We start from the raw sequence: 19,082 nt of genomic DNA, 5'->3' as shown, positions 1-19,082 counted from the left end.
GCTTTCGGGTAAAGAAAACCGGTTCATTAAAAGACTTGAAGCTGAGGTGACACACGTACGGACGAAAGAGAAACCCGTCGCATTTGGTTTGTTAGCTGGCCTGTTCCGCCATATTTTTTCCCTGTTAAGCCTTTTGCCCTGACATTACCTTACCTTGAATCCACACTAACTGGACTACTCCAGTTCTCTAAGCTGTGGAGACAAAGGAAACCGCGATGCAGACAGAGTGCTACACCTAGATACGTGCGGATGCCAGTAAGCAACTCAGGCCACTTGGAAACGAACGCCTCAGTTCCTCACGTCTGCTTCAGAGCAGTCATGATTCCGTTTTAGATCGAGAGCTCTACACTTCGGGGTACAACATCCGATTTCTATGTGGATGAGGCAATGACCTTGCATACCTCACAAGGTGAAACCGAACTTATCTACGCGGTGGTATATTGCCCAATCTGTGGTAGTATGACCACGTGACCAATATGACTATGATCACTGGGTGCCTGACCTTGACCTTTGAGCTTGGTCCTTTACCTTGACATTTGATTTGACACGGGCACCCCATCGACAGTGACCTTCAATGCCTCACAAGGTCAAAGCGAACTTAACTGCGTGGTGGTATGGCCCTAGCTATGGTAGTCTAAGATGTAATCATATGACAATGACCATTGGGTACCTGACCTTTGACCTTGACATTTGATATGGGGCAGTGGAGACCATCCTTAAAGAGCTTTTCCTCGTATAAAAAGGTTCAAGCCATGTTGAACCCCAGTCATTTTTTTCTGTCTGAATATGAGAGAATTTTATGCGCCGTCTGCAAGATGCGTCGGTTGTATTGTCTTCGACTAAGTGAAGCGGCCTGTTGACAATGCCAAATACTTTATTTTTCGACAATCTAGTGTACAAGGCAGTGCACAGGCGGCAAATTTTACATCCGCCTCTTATATTGGTGACCCCCTCTCCCCTTTCGAAGCTTCCATGGCAACGCATTATTTAGCATGCTTTAGGCAAATAAGTTGCATTTGTTTGCTGATTACTGCCACTGGAGATCCTACGCGTACCGTAGACACGGGTGAGGACCAGAACCTCGATCAGGTTGAGGATCAGATAGAGCGACCCTTTGAAGTTGTAGTCCAGCAGATCGGCCAGATAAGGCCCAGCCTGCAAAAAAAAATAGAGGCAAGGGCTCGAAGCCACACTCCGCTAACGAGTTGGAGAGCAGTGGCTAGTATCGGCTGGTTACGGAGGCAAGGTTACATGTTTTTTTGAAGCTCGGAAAAAAAATACACATTGGCGCAAACAAATTCATACAGGCAAAACAAAAGAGACAAAGGACTCTCTCTTTTGTCTCTTGTGTTTTGTCTGTGGGAATTTGTTTGCACCAAGGTGGATTTTTTCCAAGCTTCAAAAAAATGCCAAAGCAACTAGCCCAGCAACATGCCTCACTAAGGTTACATATGCATTGCCGTGACCACGTTATCTCCCTCTCCATGGCCAGGCGCAAACTTTCATCACGTCTGCGCCGCACATGGACGTTCATCAAGAGTAGTAGTAGCCGTAAGTGGTATGAAAATAATAGTAAAAAGGAAGGAAAAGATTTTTGCTAGCCCCGGCATCTGCCATCGATACAGAAGCACCTGAGCTGGGGCAGAGGAAATAAAGGCTTGCAGGCAGAATGGAGAAATGAAATGAAAAAGGTAAGGGGACAGGAAGAGAGGATAGGGGGGAGAGGTAATATACGCAAAAACTATGTACACAATAAGAGGCTGCATTAGGAAAATCTCGAGACAAAGAGCGAGAGCCCACCCCTGTGCAGAGCGGCATGCTGAGCGCGTAGAGAAGCAGGCACAGCGCCGCCCTGGACACCACTGTCCGCTCAGCGACCGCAGGGAAGTCGACCATGAGGACTTCCAGCACCACCTCCTGCATGATTATCTGCAGCGGTGGTTCCAAAAGAGGATGTTGAAACTATTGAAAAGATACGTTATCTTTCCTTTGTCCTGCTAATCAAAGTAACGATTACCAAGGTAGATGGGGCACATGCAACGCAGTTATTTTTTAAAGTATTAGAGAGGGTACCATAGCAGTTAGCAGAGTGCTGCAGCACGGCGTGCCCTGAACACTTATGCCACCGGCGCTGACGTACGCACCAGTCTCGACGTTTGCAGCGTTCCTTATGATTAAAAGTGGACCCAGTTATCTAATGCGACAGGACGTCTACAAATGTCTGCTAATACCTCAAAAATACATGGACCCTTGTCATCATAGTCAAGCCTCTCTCACTTGTTCTGGTACCTGTTGTCTTTCTCTCAAATTCATTCTGCTTTCAGTCTTTTTCCGCTTATTCTTTTTCAGCAGTGACTGTGATGTACTTTCGGTTATTCTCTGGGCAGCTTCTGTAACACTATGGCTTTTTTAATAGGTAACTTTCGCAACATGTTTTTCTTCTTTCTCTCTCCTATTTGACCCCTTATTCCCTTTTTTAAAATTCGGGGGTCAGACGTCCAACAGAAGATGAATAGTTACTGCGTCTCTCATTTCCTCGCAACGCACTACACTTACCAATCCTCGGAAGCGACAAAACAACGAAAGGAATTGTCGGAGGCATCGCAACAGATTTTAACAGATTGTTCTCAGACAAAAAAACTTGACTATCTTAAACATAGCATGCAACTGTCCGCATATTTCGTAATAGGCCTCATCCACGAAGCTTCTAGCGGCAGTGTGGCTGTTTTGAATGGCAGAAGGACATTTAAGCGCCTAAGCCTACTCGGCATCTCCCCTTCCAAACGATGCCGTTAGTCTGGTGGCTAGTTGCTACTCTGTACTACCTGCAGCGTCGAGGTGCGCTCTGGAGATGGAGTGACTCACCAGGTCGCAGATGCCCGTGCAGAACATGAGGCTGAAGTAGAGGACAGAGAAGGATCGCTCAGGCTCCAGGAACAGAAGCGCCTGCACTACGGACACGAAGTGGGCGTCCTTGGCTGCGAAACAGCGACCGCCGAGAGAACATTGCGGTGTTTGGCTAAACAGCTGCTGTTGATTCTTGGAGGAAGCCTCTCGTATTACAGGAAGGCAAGGCTTACGGGAACATGAGAACAAAAATTTCCTCGACTTTTAGCTATTATTCACCGCGACAAAGAATCCATGGCTATACGTCTGCATCGCAAGCGGCAGAAGACCGCTTGTTTATAGGCCTGTCTTGATCATGTGACGGTCACGTGACCACAGATGATTCGTTCTCTACAGCGTTCGTCCAACATGTCCCAGATGACTCTAGGCCCCTGGGTGACTAGGAGAACCGCGAAAGCTCGGGCAAGTTAATCGGACATGTTTTGTGATGACTGCCTCAATGGGAAACGATACTTATTATGAACGCGCCGTTTCTTCGTCCAGCAGTCATCGCAAAGAATGATTGAAAGAACCGCCATGAGGCGCAGGTAAGGGTTCACGTATTACTACCACGATGACGGCTACGGTGATGTCGCTTACAACAGGGTATATACCGAGTGTAATAATTGGTGTCACATTGCTTCCCACTCACTGCGGCGAAGAAGTGACTGTGACACGGCAACCAGTAAACTGAACCAATTCCAAGGCCTGCAAGAGCCAGGGTCACCTTATTGAGTGACCACATAGGACACTTTGTCGAGCAGGTAGACGTCCAATTAAATGACGTTTACGCCCGAAAGCGACGCATTTAGCTGTGGAAAGTGCCATAGTGGTAGACTTCGCAATGGCATCGAAAAACTGAAGTTATTTAACACGAAAAAAAATATCACTACACACACTTTTTACTTCGATACCATAATGAGGAACTTCGTCCGAAACAGACGGCATCGGCATCGTAGTAAGTCGCAAAGGAAACCCCCTAGCGCAGGCCGAGGACAACTTTGACCAGGTGTGGCAGACTACCAATGTATAAATGAGGCGGAGCGTGGTCGGCTTCCATTTATACTTATCTCTGAACATGCGACCCATGGGGTCCTGGGAGTGGGGATGTCATGGTGAATACTGAAGAAGTTGGCGCGGAAAAACGAGGACAAGCGAGACAAACAAAGACGAGCGCTCGTCTTTGTTTGTCTCGCTTGTCCTCGTTTTTCCGCGCCAACTTCTTCAGTATGCATATCAACCAACTAGCCCAACTTTCTGCTCTCCAAAATGTCATGGTGACTTGGGGCCTTATTCTAAAAGCTGTTCATTTTATATTGTTCACTTCGCGTCCACTCGATCCTCTGTCAGTGGTCGCTCAGATATACGCGCGGCTTTCAAGCGTCTGGGGCAAGCGACCTGGCCATTGGGTGGCTGGCGACCAGACTTCACCATTGGCAGCACACAACCGCCAATGACAGCCAGTGGTCAAATCCGGTCTTGCTGTTGACAGAGCGCTGCGATGCACCTCACTATTGCCTGTATATTGTGTTCAATTTCAGCCAGTGATGAGATACGCTCTCCAACCACCAAATGGCCGGGTAGCTTGCCACAGACGCTTGAAAGCCGTGGGTTATATCTGGGTGAACACTGACAGATGACCGAATTAACGCGAAATGGACAATGGAAAATGGACAGCTTATAGAGTACGGTCTCCGGTTAGGGTAGTGACAGCACTTGCTGTCATGTGACCAGTGAGGTAACACGTAGTTTGCGCTTTCTGTTTGAGTAGACAGCAGTATCATACCAAGTGTAAAAATAAGTACATACTAAAGCTCATCGGGAGCAGCAGCGCAGACAGCCGGCCACACTCACGCTCAAAGTACGCGTCCAGCTCAGTGTCCGTCTTCTCCGAGACGAGGAAGAGCAGCAGGAAGACCATGGCGGTCGACATGAGCGTCGTGGCGAAGTTGGTCCACGCCAGGATGGGTGCAACGCTGCGAGAAAACACGCACTCACGTCCACCCCTTTTCCGACCCAAAACGAGGACTGTGAAAGCACCCTCTCCTGAATCACGGCACTGAAGCTTCCTATAGCAGCCGCAAAGGGTTCGCGCGTTACACCTGAGGACTTCGCGATGGAGGAAGAAATCGCTGGCACATGTTAGGACAGCCAGACCATTATAGTTGCCAGCCAATGGGAATTTTGTAAGAAGACAGTACATGGTAACGAAACAAATGCTCTGCTACACACAAGGGACGATCAGAGTTGTGCAATGTACAGTGTTTTCTAACATGTTTAAATTTGTAAGAGGTTGTTCCAACATTCCAAGCAGAATTCCGGATATTAGATGCCGACTTAACGGGGCCGTCTATCTACGCACCGCGAACGATTTCGCTGCACATTCATTATAACCATACGTCCAGACATAAAAATAAACATGTGCACCACCTGACACGTGTCCAAGTGGCACGACCACCACCTAAAGATGAAGTAACATTTTTGCCCGCATGTCTGTGTACATATGTATTATCTTTTCCCTCGCACTATCAGCCAGTAGAATCTGCGGTGTCCCAATGTCATGGAAGCTGGAGATAATGCAATGTTTTCTGATGTGTGGAGGTGAGTAGGCCGTCTGGAGTGGTTTGGTGCGGGACAGAGAACGTGAATCTTACATGGGCTGCTTTGTTGCGGGCGCTGCGCTTGTGTTTTGTCGTTCATGTAGTCACGCGGAAGCACTTGGGCGCGAGGATTACCTGTGAAATTACCTAGCTGCTTTTAAAATTTCGCATCTTTTGCTCCCCTGATAGCACCTCGAACCCTTTAGACAAACCTGCTGACAGCTGTAGTCACACAGCTTCTATAACCTTCTACCTTGTTTGCGTGTATCTACATTGGTTTAAATTGTAAATTGTGCGGTTTAACATCCCGAAGCGAAACACAGGCTATATGGGACGGCGTGTTGAAGGGCCCCGTATTAATTTAGACAACCAGGAGTTCCTTGACGTGTGCTGCTAACATCGCACAGCACACGGGCATCTTTGTATATCGTTTCCGCAGAAATACAAACCACACGGCCGGTAGTTGATGTCTTTGTATTGTGCTTCCAATGTATGCTGCTTAGGCGACCAGTGGTTTCTGCTATCGCAACTTTGGTGCAGTTAACTAGTTCTTTACTGCTGCACTGTTTAATCCCTAAGTAGGCATTGAACAGAACCACCTAACCTCAAGGCTCATAGTTACTCCTTTACAACACACAAACCAGTTTGGCCGGACTTGTGCGAAAGGCCGGCTTTACACCTTTGGTCAAGTATACCGTCAAGAGCTTTCAGTGCGAATGATTTTGCATAACTGCGCACTGCACGCATATGGTTAAGATACGAGTCCGAGCATAGGAGCAATATATATCAACCTGTGTTAATGAAAGCACCCACCAGCGGACGTCGCCGAAGAACTTGTTCCAGCCGGCCAGGCGCAGGAAAGACCGGGAGCAGCCCACGCTGTACAGGCTCCGCTCCGTGGCCAGCTTCCAAGACTGCGGCGGATTGTGTAACGAGACTGAACACAGGCCACCCGTTAGGTACTACAACACGAAGCAGTGTTGTATTAAGGCTACACAAACCATGAATGCCTTTTGTACGTTTGAGGCGTCTACAGCGTGAGTGTACAATGAGCTGCCACATCACAGTCCTGAAGCACTATCAAGTGGAGACACGCGCTGTTTGAATAAAGAGACGTTAGATTCACGAGTCTCGGTCCCCACCCTCCACATCTGCAAAACTTGGCGTTGTGTCATACCAAATATCAAACGGATGTTATCAGATCGCACGAGTCAACGACCGACCATCCGGTAAATTCAAGTTATTTTTGCCTGCACGGGCACGGGTAGAACAAAATGTCGACTAATGCAGCTGACACACGCTTTTACGAGTGATCTGCCCGAAACCAGTAAAAGCGTGCACTGGCAAGAAGAGGACACCCGCCGCGGTGACTTAGTGGTTAGGGCGCTCGGATACTGATCCGTAGTTCCCGGGTTCGAACCCGACCGCAGCGGCTGCGTTTTTATGGAGGAAAAACGCTAAGGCGCCCGTGTGCTGTGCGATGTCAGTGCACGTTAAAGATCCCCAGGTGGTCGAAATTATTCCGGAGCCCTCCACTAGGGCACCTCTTTCTTCCTTCATTCTTTCACGCCTTTCTTTATCCCTTCCTTTACGGCGCGGTTCAGGTATCCAACGATATATGAGACAGATACTGTGTCATTTCCTTTCCCCAAAAACCAATTATTATAAGAAGAGGGCACGTCGCTGAGGCACCTGCAGGTCCAGCAGCTGGGCGGGGTCGAAGCTGGAGAGCTGCTTCCAGAGGTCCTCCTTGAAGCCCTCGCCGACCACCTTGGCGCACACGAACCACACAAGGAAGACACGCACCACGATCAGCGTGTACGTGACCTGCGCGTAGCACGCCGTGGCCAGGTCGCTTAATCCGCAACACCGTCTGTACAGCATTTCATTTCTTGACGGTCATCGTCAAAGCCACTTAAATTCACTCAACAGGACGAAGGCCTTTCCTAGTGACCTGCAATTAACCTTGTCTGACACCACCTATGACAGCCCTGGATCGAAAAACTTCCTAATCTCGTCTGCCCGCCTGAGGCTCTATCACCCCCTGCGAGCTTGCGTTTCTCTAGAATCCTTTCTGTTATCCTAAGGGACTGCCAGTTTACTGTTCGTCGAATTACACGCTCTATGCATGCCCATTTCTTCTCCATCTCAGCTAAGTTGTCATTAACTCGCGTTCGATCCCTGACCCGTCCAGTTCCTTTCCTGTCTTGCCAGTCTATCTCTGATCAGCCATGCCAGACAATTCTGGACGAAAGCATTTTTGAGCGGGAAAGAGTTTATGAACGCAATTTTTATGTATTGCAAGATTTCAATATATGGCAATCAATATATCCGCAGATGTCCCGTCGGCAGGCTTGCATTTTTTTGCTGTTAAGGTATTTGCTATCGTCAAATGGGGATCCCATTGGTTTTCTAAGGCAGTTTTAACTGCTCAATGCGAGAAATGGGGAAAAAAACTTTAAAAGAAAGATTTTGCTACACATCTGAACCATGAACAATTACCTTCGAAATTTTCATATCAGTACCTTAAATTTCACATTAAAAATTTTTGTCCAAGACTGTTGGACATGGTCAAGCGCAATTTTTTTCCAGTACTTTTCTTTATCCTCTAAGTTTATACCCCATGGGTGAGTTATAGCCGTGCTCAACATATGCGGCAGCAAAAGCTCCGGTGCTTAATTATCGTGAGCGATACATGGAGACATGCGTTGCGCGTTAGGGTTAAAAGATGTAGGACGCGCCCTCTCCTAAGGAACGCGGCACATACCGTCCGGGAGAGCGCGATGTGCAAGCAGGAAATGGCGAATGCGATGGTCCAGGTGGCCGCGTACGCCAGTGCAACGTCGGGGTTCACGTGCACCCCGTCCAGACGGCGGTCCAGGCGAAGGACGAAGTCCCTGCATGCGCGACACACATCGACCTATTGAGCACACGGGGCAGTCAGAGGCCACTACGGTCCGCTTGGCGGTGTGCCCTCGAGATAGAGTGCCGAAACAGAATACAGTATTTCCTTTTCAGACATTTGACCTCACGCCGGAAGGTTATTATGCATGCTGCTAGTTTGTTGACGCATCATTTCTCTTTGTGCATTCAACGATGCCTTCCATGGTTCTGGTTTTGCTGGGCCCGACGGCGACGACTGGAACGCATCAGGTTCGGTAGCTCACTTTTCTTGAAACGCAATAAATGCAGCTTGCTGTGGCTCGCGTTTTGCGGTAGGGCTTCGTCCTACAAAAACGGAACTGACCTCGATTCAAAGTCGATAACTGAATGTCACTGAATGGGCCAAATATGACAACCGGAGCGGTGCGGTAGCTCCATAAAAACTGCAGGTCACTTGTGTCCGCTGACTGTGACTATTGAGCAGTGCCATTCAGTACACGCAATAAGGTGGTCTCTAGCTCAGACAGTCTGTGATCCGTCCTACATGGTCGTAAGTATTTTCAGAGCGAAAGCCCTCTGCCGATGGGCAAACCGCGAGCAAGATCTTGCCATGTTTGTATGCTTGCTGCGTTTGTGGGTTTGTGCCAAGTGAAATAAATAATTAAGAAAAAATAAAATAAATATCGCCGACTGGGATTCGAATCCGCGGCGGCGCGAACAGATCGGCTTCGCTAGCAATGGACTGCGCGACAGCACTAGGCTTTCGCTGCTGTCGAACATGCCTCGTGTTAAACTGCGACGAAGTCTCGCGGTGTGTATTGCGCATCTTCGTATTCATCAGCTAACACTACTATCAAAGTAATATTCGCGCTTGGAGTTATGCGGTGGCAGTGCCAGAGAGATGTGCGCTGTATGCGCTGGCATGAATAACGTTGTGGCAGATATACGGCATTAGAGCAATACGCGTTCGTGTTGACAACATTACTGCAGATCCTGGAACTGGAGCATACGCCTCCTGCGTACGTTAGGCAAATTGGCACTGACGATGAAAAAGTTGAAGATTCTCATAACTGGTTTCCTGGATCAGTGGACACCTTAATCTCGCTTTCAGGTACGTTGCGGTGGTGCCCACCTGCAAAAAGAAACTGTGATGTCGTATCATATTTTGTGCTTAACACTATTAAACCGCCAGTCATTTTTTTTAGTTGAGCGCCTTAAAGTCCACCATTACAAAGTGTTCGATATTCAGCGTGGTGTGAACTGGTTCACCACATTGTAAATACAGAGCACCGCACTGTTCAAGAGCCTTCCAGAGGCCGTCTTTTCATAGCCTAGGCCGTCGTGCAACAGGCGGGTGGTGGTGACTCGAGGTCTGCGTTGTAGCGCAGCAGGCTGGTCGAGACGAATACTTGTCGCCTCTCATTGCTGATTCAGACCGCTTACAGAGTCAGTCATTCATAGCGGGAACATTTGAGCGCGTGGCTCTGTTAGTCGCGCAGCGGGCGCAAGGTTGAATTTCCTGAACCCTGCCAGATTACAGGGTTGCGCGGATGGAGACGGCGATGAAAGTGGCGGTGCGAAGCGTGACCTCGACCGCGATGGTGTTCTTGATATCCCCCGGAGTATGAGTGGCCTCGAAAGTCGGGCGTGCTATTGTGAACGCCTCTTGGCCACTCCACCATCACCCGGTCCCTAAACCCGTCTACGCCATAAGCGATCTGGGGATTCCTGTTGTGCTCTCTTTCATAATTCTGTTCGCCCGTACACTAGTTTTTACCTCGATGCATCTGACTCTATTCCTCATGGTCCTGCATTACTGCCTTGGAGCATCGCTGCTCTGGCACCACCAGGGACGAGAGCACTTAATTACTGGCCCAAGGATCACCTGTTGTGATCGTGACTGTCCCGACACTTCTACATTTCCACTTTATTGGCACCAATCTACCTGAACTTAACCTCTCTCGGCAACCAACAGTGCCGGCAGTATTACTAAGGCCATTTGGAAATGGTGAAGGCCTTAGTGCTCCCATTTTTTCCCCAGAGGTATGGGTCATGAGTCACGACCTAAAGGCGGACAAACGGAGGCTGCAAAAGGAGTTTAAAGCTGGAAATGAGTATTTAGAGGTTCACACCTGATGTTGGGACGATGGCAGCTGCGGAATGTCGTGCAGTCTTCGCAAAAGAGATCGTTGCGTTCGCGAAGCGTCTGAGCATAGACTAGCGCCACGCGTGTTCAAGAAAACGCTAGCAGCTGACGTGGCATTCCTCAGGAATACAAACACCAGCACTGCATAGCTTCAAAACTAAAGGCTTCGATGAACAGCCAATGAAAGAATATAGTGCTTCGCGTCTTCTTTTTCTTGCCGGTCTCCTCGACAGGATGCAACCTGATCTTTCTTGACAGTTTTGAACTTCACTCCTTCCACTTAGTAGGCCAAACTGGCATTCCATTAAAACTATACGATTCCTGCTCCTCTGCGCTATTTCATTTAACTATTCATAAAATAGCCGGAAGTCTACTCGGATGAACAATTATACCTATATTTTAACGCATACATGGATGATGTTAGACTAAAATGCGATTTTAGGGGAAGAAAGAGTTGTTTTAAACAGGGAGGTTAGGCCCTAGGTGATGGTGCCGCAAGGTTTTGTATTTGTTTTTTTGTGTGCCATGATTGCACATTAAGTTTATGAAGTGTCGTCATTCGAAGAGAAATGAATCAGTCAGAAGTCAACGCTCTTTCGTTTATTATTCACCGTCCAAGGCTGTACCTTGTCCTTTTGGATGTACATACTTGAGTATTACAAACTGTCGTAAACCTCCAACTTGATAAATCAGTTTAAAACTCAGGAATAGATACTGCTGAACTGAAAGTTCGGTAAGGCTACAAAATACGGCGTCAGGTCACGAGAAGCAGGGAATGCTTTTCGAACGTGAGTCTTAGGCACGCGTGGCAGCATTGGTAAAATCAAACACAGGTGGGCGCCGAGCTCTCAGGCCGGTCGTGGTACGATGACGTCATAAACATATGGAAAGTTCTTGTGGGTATACAGTGCAGTGTTATCAAAGAAGAACAAAACTGGTCCCGCACCGGTGGTAGTGCTCGACGGCGCTGAGCGTGGAGGGGGTGCAGTTGCGTGGAAATTGGTGCCTGGGCACGAGCACCACGCGATCATCGAGCACCACGGGCACAACCGGTTGACGGTCGCGCTCCATGCGGCCCTCGAAGCGCAGTGCCAGGGAACGGTGCACCTGATGGCACGGCCGAGGCTGCGACGAGAATGCACATCTTTGTGTCTGTTCTGCAACAACAACACACCATCATCATCAGCCTGACTACGCCCACTGCAGGGCAAGGACCTCTCCCATGTCTCTTCCATTAACCCCGTCCTGTGCCAGCTGCGGCCACCGTATCTCCACAAACTTCTTAATCTCATCCGCCCAACTAACTTTCTGCCGCCCCCTACTACGCTTGCCTTTTCTTGGAATCCACTCCGTTACCCTTAAGGACCAGCGGTTATCTTGCCTTCGCATTAAAAGCCCTGCCTACGACAGAGCAGAACTCTTTGGTGATACCGGTTGAGAAGCTTCTTCGAACCACAGTAAAGAAATCCAACTCTCTGATTTGTCCTAAACCCGCAAGCCAGCTGACTGTCCATACTGCACACGCCTGCTTGAAACCTAAACTTGGTGGGGATGAACTGCTGAGCTCAACTGGTGGCTGGAAAATTACGGAGGGCCCTTAAGACTATTTACGTGCTGTGAATGCTAAAGCATGCACGCGGGGTGTTCGGCTGCGGCGATGGCGTCTGCTATAATTCAGAGAACAGCGAAGCTGATCTGTTCGCGCCGCCCGAATGGAAGCTGATGAAGACGACGGTACCCAAACCCAGTGCGAGAGACTGGCAGTTTAGTGCGCGGAGTGATGTGCTGCGGTAATGGCGTATGCAGTGCTTCCCATACAAAAATGTCCTATGGTCCGCTATAGACAATTGGCCCAAATAACTATAAACCTTTCCTTTTATATCTATAGCTGTGATACAGGCTGATATATTTTTCTATGGAGAGCTTAAGACAGTTGTATGGTTCCAAAGCTATAGCTTCAGTGGCATAGATTTTTCAATAGCTGGTAATAAGCACCTATGTGGGTGCTTATAGACGTTCATAAAAGGCCATAGACGGACATAGCTTTTTCCACAGACGCCCATAGGACGTTTCTGTATGGGTTTAATGAAGGCGCCATGCGAAGCTTATCTGTTCGCGCCAGACTTGGAACCGACTTCGACGTCGTCATGTGGTCACGTGAATTTTCGCACAGTCTATCGCGGAAAATGACGACAATGCCAGATTTTTCGCCTCATGAGCCGTATAACGCTTTCGCATTAATAACTAGCTCATGGGCTAACCTATCGAAAATGGCCGCAGCTCACGCTCTTATTCCCCATCTGGAGTAGGAGTCTCATAAGTGGCTGGATTAACGATCATTGGGCCTGAGGGATGTTGCAGACCTGAAATTACGTAGTCCTGCGACGCCACCCGGAAAAGGCTCGGTGCAGCATGCGCATGCACGCGCAGAAAAATTCGCATAGGTCGCCATTGTCGTACAGGAAGGAAACATGGCAGCCTTAGCCACCTCGTTCCAGAGCAGTAAATCATACATCGAGCTTTTTCTCTCCACACGTCTCGCCCGGCAGACCGAAGTCTCCTCAAACTGCGGCCAGAACACAGACTGTGCACGTGATACTAACGAGAGCCCGTTGGGGCCAGCAGGTAGAGAACATCAGTCCCAGTTGAGGTGCTGCGCCCCGTGATCACGTGACCAGGCCTAGCTAGATACGCGATAAGGTGACCACCCTGTACACACAGCCCGTATTACGGGCCTAGTTTAACCGTTGTCACTGCGTGAGACGGGCAGTCGTGAGACGCCGCCAGACGCTACGAAAAGCCTCTGGGACGATTTGTGCGCGTATGTGTAGGGGTAATTTAGTTAATAGGAAAGGCCTTTCTCGTAGGCAGCTAAATCATGAAGGAGCGGATTGAGAATGAGGCGAGATTCTTAAAAAATAGTGGGAGGCTTATAAGTAAAGTTTACGCGTGCTCTAGCTGAGTTTCGCTACTTACGAAGCATATTTCATTTTTTTATTTACTCTCAGGGCCGATCGGCGTTACAGATAGGAGTGGGTAATCAACAAAAAAAAAACGTAGTACGCAGATCAATGAGGATGATTATATACAGCAGACTTCAAGGTGTCGGGCGCAGTGATGGACACGACGGAGGCGAGAACGTGGTTCCAGCCCATGCTATCCTAAGGGTAGTGACCTTTCGGGTCATGAGAGAATTAATCCGCAAGGTATAACGCAACTTGTTTATACCCCGTCCGACCTCTCTGCAGAGAGCCCTGAAAAAGCAGCGATGATTTTATCTTGCAGTGCGGTTCCATAACCCACCCAGACTGTGCAGTCAAGCGCGTAGGTACACACCCCTAAGGCTTCGAGGACGTAGCAGGCACTGGCGTTCATTCCTCCGCAGGCGGACCAGGGCAGCGGATCCAGGCTGCTGCCCAGCAGGTACAGCGTGGCGTAGGACATGCTCAGCGCGTCGCTCACCGAGGTCGCCACATGGAAGTAGGCCATCGTGTAGCTCAGACCTGCAAGTGCGCGGTGAAACACACGCGCGTTAATTTGACACAGCTGAATTTGCAAGCACTCATCCAGGACTTCTGTTTGCTTGTCTTAGCTTACTTTGGCTGCTTTCTCTGTAGCCACTGGACATGCTAGCATCTCAGGTGGGAAAAACCACGTTGAAGGGGAGTGAATGAGTGTGGTGGGCATGGCAGGTGAAGGGAGGGAGCAATGCGTGGCAACCACATGGTGCTCCTGGAAGCAAGAAGCGCAGTAACCGGAAGTGGTTATGTGGAAGGGAGATGCGCTGTGACTGCCTCACTTCCGGTGGACGCCCGGAGCGTGCCGTGAGGGAACGAATGCATGGAAGGAGTGAAAGAAGGAAGGGAGAAAGAGGCGCAGTAGCGTAGCGCTCTGGACTACAGTTTGGACCATCTGGAGAGGCTTCAAAACGTGTATTGTGATCGCCGCGGTCGGGATTTAGTCCCTAGTTCTCAAGGTAAGCACACGAACGCGCCAACAACTGAGCCACTGCACCGAATTTAGTGGGGTAGGGAAGAGAGAAAATGTAACACGTCGATGGCAAGCATAGACGTCGCCATGGGCTCTGTAACTTGCGGCAATAAAACCGAAACGTCTGTAATGAAACGCGCGAAACCGTGGCGAAAAGAGGCGCGTCATGGTCGAGCGCGGACGTTTTGTCGTGGGAGCTCGTTGTGGACGAGATGTGTCACAACAGAACACAGCCGCCTTTTCCTGCTTTCTCTGGTGGATGTCATCGAGAGGGGCCTGAGACATATGGTTGATGCAGGTAGGGATAAGACTGCGCCATTTGAGGTCGTCTAGAGAGGGCAGATTCGGAATTCAGGTGATACAGGACTGCTTAGAAGCAAGCCCACTTAGAGGGTGCGGGGAAATGACCTTTTAGCTTCCCTTCGTGCAATGACTCTCCATTTAAGAAGGTGAAAGCTTGAGAAGATGAAGCGCAAAAATGGACAGAGCACACAGAAGAATGGACGATGAGACAAGCGCATGTCTCGTCGTCCTTTCCATCGTCCCTTCTGTGTGCTGTCCTTTTTTGTGCTTCATCTTCTCAAGATACATGCACAAACTCTCCCAGCAACGTTTTACTGCAGTTTTAATGACCATCTCTGAGGGCGTTTTTCTTTTTACATATCTTTTCACTTCGCGATTTTTCATTTCGATGTGGATGTCAGGTTGAGTAGAATGATTTCAAAGCAGGCATTAAAAAGGAGCTCCTTCAGCGAAGTTATGACAGTGCCGATGCTTAGGATTTCCACTCTATTGAACTCGCAGATAAGAGCGCTAAGCCCAACGAGAAGCTCATATCTCATGGTGGTGGTCACGGCAGCTTTCGCTGCCACAACTAATAATCCACAGTCAGGAGCTAACAAAATCAAGCGTCAAAATGGAAGACCCCAGACTAAAGCGCTATGCGCAGCAACTTACTAGCTCGGCTTCAAGCAAAGAACGGAAGGGAAGAAACTAAGCATACTGATTACTGACAAACAATGTTGGCACATACTCCTTGAATTTTTGTAAGTGCACAACACGTCATATAACATCAATCAATCAATCAATCAATCAATCAATCAATCAATCAATCAATCAATCAATCAATCAATCAATCAATCAATCAATCAATCAATCAATCAATCAACCAACCAATCAATCAATCAGTCAGTCAATCAATCAATGAATCCTTTATTTCAGTTTGTACATGCAAATTGGGGATGATGGGAAAAAGCAGTGAACGATACACCGCTTGACGGGCCTCACCACCCTTAAAAGTCAACAGTTGGCACGAGGCAAAAACAACCACTGCTAAAAAGTGAATACAAGTGCGCTTAAGAAGAACAAGGTTGACCGAAACAGATATCTAGTAATTGGCAGCATAATTATTGGCAAAAGACAGTGAGGCCATGACACAGAGTGGTACAGTACACACAGACATTTGGCATCACTGTGACATCACTAGACGATGTGAACAAGAGACGTTCAGTATTCAAGCAGCGTTTTAACAGCGTTGCTTACATTCTTGCTACCCTGTCCATGGCGTACAGAGGAGTCTTTTACACGTCACAGAAAAGCAGCGACCGATTACAATTACTTCATCTGAACAGTAACTGATTTCTGTGCTTCATTATAGCCCAGAAAAGGCAAAATAATTACATGAAACTACTCGATTACTATTGCGTAATTTTTCATCACTTTTATTAACAGGATGAGCTAGCCTTGCTTTATTTATAGCCTGTTGAAGTACATAAGTTGGTAATTCCGCCTGCGGTCGATTCCTAAAGCTTTCTTCGGCATTTTGCTACGTTTCCTTGCGAATATATCAGTTGTGATACTGAAGAGTATCTCGATTCACGCGCAGGAGAGAAGTACGGTGCTTTAACATGCGAAGACCTGTACACCACCTCGAAGCTACGCGAAGCGCCATGCTTAGCTGTCGCTCACACTTAGAGGGGACGAAGGCTAAGCTCACTAAACAAGACATTGTGTTGGACCATCGTAGTGAAATGCTAAATGTGAAGCATGGAACGCGGGTCTCGTCAAAGCAGGTCACTCGGGCTTTAATCTGCTGACGACCTTAAGCGCGCGCCTTTTCCACACCAGTGTGTGACACCAAGTTAAAGTTCTATAATTTGTATAAATGGTTACAACTTGTGTTATGAAGAACTGTAGCAGGTAAACTGAAAAATAATTCCATTGCCGAAAACATGACACATTAAAAAAGTAATCAATGCATTACAATATTCGAAGAGTGTATAACAAGTTACCAGTTACTTGTAACACGTTCCGTACAAGTCTGGAAGAGAGGCGCACAGATTCGCTTGCACGTTGCTTGGAATAAATAGCATTACTGCTTTCTGCAAGCAACGCATCCCTGTCCTCACGGTATTCCGTACGTTTTGAGGATGCGAGTGAAATAGAACGCGAACTTCTGAAAAGCACTCGGCATCCACCGTCGCATTATTCTGATCCTATTTTACACCTTTCTTCCGTCTCAGAAACGTGCGGATAGATTTTTCCATCGCATTTAAAAGCCACTCACCAATGAACGCGGGGGAGCACTCCAGGGCCCCCCGGTTTCCGCAGTGGCGGAACTGGCCCAAGATAGCTTCCATGTGCAGCATGGGAACGACCAGCACGCCCATCACGACCGCATACATCGCTAGGAACGAGCCTGCGGCGGAGCCATACCACCCAATCTGACTGTCAGAGTGTGCGCCGTTCTATATAGGGCTTCGAGCTATAGGCGCGGGTACCAGGGCGAAGCGCATGCGCACACCTCTGCCCCGCTTGTAGATGGCGTACGGGAACCAGTTGAGGCTCGTCAGGCCCGCCGTGCAGAGGCAGGCCGAGGCGTAGAAGTGGAGGCGGCTGCGCCAGTAGTAGGGCGGCCTCGCCGGCCGCTTGCTGTCCACGGACATCGGAGGGCTCTCGGATCGCGATGATGCCCAAGATGACGAACAGCGTGAGGGCGAATCCTAGGAAGCACGGAGCCTAATTCTGGAGCAGCCACGAACGGAAGTGCGCGGGCTTCTACGTCCTCTTCTTCTGAGCCGATTCTAACCGGCTCTGTTCCTCGTGCCTCTTGTTGCACGAGCTTCTTTCTTTGAAGTGCACTCGATGCTAGAGAGAGAGAGAGAGAGCATAAACATTTATTATGTAAAAAGAGACTGGAGCGGATTGTCGGTGGGGTCCTCAGTCCAGGACTCCAGCAGCTTCCGCTTGCAGCTTTAGTCTTTTCAAAAAAGAAGCTCAGGCGCAGCAACAAAATGCTCTTCGTTGTCGGGAACCAACAATGCAGCCCATTCTTGCTTAAATAATCTACTATTGACGAAAAACTCCAACAGCTCATAGCTGTTTTTCTACTGCGCGTTGCATCGCCAGCTAGCCTTATGTTAAGTACATTCAAAGCTGGATATACGTAACTGGAAGGGGATCGTGAAGTAGTTCAGTATATAGATAATTATATTTATAAAATGGCAGTAGATAGAATTACCTATATTATAAAAGCAGGAACGTATAGCACGCACTCTTTGAACCCGCACTTTGCAGCGACGTTCCGCCCGCCGGAGTGCCGGCAGAACACAGCTCGCGAAGCGTTTCCTATCCTAAGCTTTTGCACGCCGAAACTGTGGTGTACGGCGCTTTGGAACCAGCCATTCTCTATCACAACGTGTTTAATAGAAAATTAGAATAATAGCTCATTAAAATTAAACTACACTCATCTTCCGCACCGTCTTCAGCAGCAAAGCGAGCGAAGCATGTCCAGTGAGAGCAGCCACTAGGGTTTAGGTTGGTCGGCTTCGGCGCATGACAGCGAAGTGGCGTGGAGAATGAGCGCAACAGTCCGAAGGTCACCCTCAAGAACACCGCACGTTCAGTTTGTCGCGCGGTTTCCCACCGTTAGAGCTGCTAGCAGGTGCCGAAGGCCACGCAGTCGACCAGTCTCCGCGCGCGAAGAGGTATCAACTTCAAAGGGCGCTGTTAGGACAAATGCCAGTTGCAGGGGCGCGTTGCACAGCCTTTCGATATATCGAACTGGCGAAATTGGAGTTCGATATACTGAGCGATTTTCTCATTCCTTTACATTGGATTTTCAAAGGGGTTATCTTCGTGCTCGATATAGGCAGTAATTCGAAATATCCGGGTTCGATATATCCGGGCTGGACTGTATGCTTCAAATTTTCTTGCCCTATTACTGAGTACATTTTGTATACAGCAATATAAGCGAAAGACGTAATTCTAATTGCGTAGCTTTTATTTCCTTCGTGCACCAAAGCACGCAAGAGGGGTGGGTGTCCAGTGGCGCCGGCTGCAACAGGCCCTACCGGAAACGGTGCCGTCGGGGCCGGTGACTAACGAGGGGGTCGCACACCTGCAGAGAATACCCTCTGGCGGCCGGCAACGGACCGTGTCAAGGAAAATATAAGCAGATCTGTGGAAAACAATCCTGATTCCCGCCGAACATAATCTCACCAAGAATCACGCGATCTCGAGCGTCACACGGGACGACACATAATACGTCACGTTTGTTTTTTCTGTTTTTCTGGCAT

The 19,082-nt window shown here is 48.7% G+C and overlaps 1 protein-coding gene across 1 annotated transcript; it reads right to left on the bottom strand.

The window, feature by feature from the left end:
* Positions 1-902: 902 nt before the first annotated feature.
* LOC144107470 (sodium- and chloride-dependent neutral and basic amino acid transporter B(0+)-like) lies at positions 903-17,224 on the bottom strand. Its single transcript, XM_077640484.1, has 7 exons — positions 17,072-17,224; positions 13,852-14,018; positions 6,300-6,400; positions 4,741-4,862; positions 2,866-2,978; positions 1,801-1,929; positions 903-1,155 (listed from the first exon to the last, which is right to left on the bottom strand). Exons 1-7 carry the CDS (start codon positions 17,187-17,189, stop codon positions 988-990), a joined length of 918 nt encoding a protein of 305 aa, XP_077496610.1. The 5' UTR covers positions 17,190-17,224; the 3' UTR covers positions 903-987.
* Between the last annotated feature and the right edge of the window lie 1,858 nt (positions 17,225-19,082).

The sequence above is a fragment of the Amblyomma americanum genome, chromosome 10, assembly GCF_052857255.1.
Source record: "Amblyomma americanum isolate KBUSLIRL-KWMA chromosome 10, ASM5285725v1, whole genome shotgun sequence".
In the NCBI taxonomy this organism is placed as follows: domain Eukaryota; kingdom Metazoa; phylum Arthropoda; class Arachnida; order Ixodida; family Ixodidae; genus Amblyomma; species Amblyomma americanum.
Note: the sequence above shows the minus strand (reverse complement) of the source record. Positions and strands in the feature narration are given on the sequence as shown.

Bases quoted from the DNA above. Each gene is read 5' to 3' on its own strand.
- LOC144107470 (XM_077640484.1), bottom strand. From the start codon at position 17,189: ATGTATGCGGTCGTGATGGGCGTGCTGGTCGTTCCCATGCTGCACATG. The intron at 1,930-2,865 runs GTGAGTCACTCC...CCACCGCTGCAG, and splicing joins GCACGGGCATCTGCGACCTG to ATAATCATGCAGGAGGTGGT. The intron at 1,156-1,800 runs GTGGGCTCTCGC...TTTTTTTTGCAG, and splicing joins GCATGCCGCTCTGCACAGGG to GCTGGGCCTTATCTGGCCGA.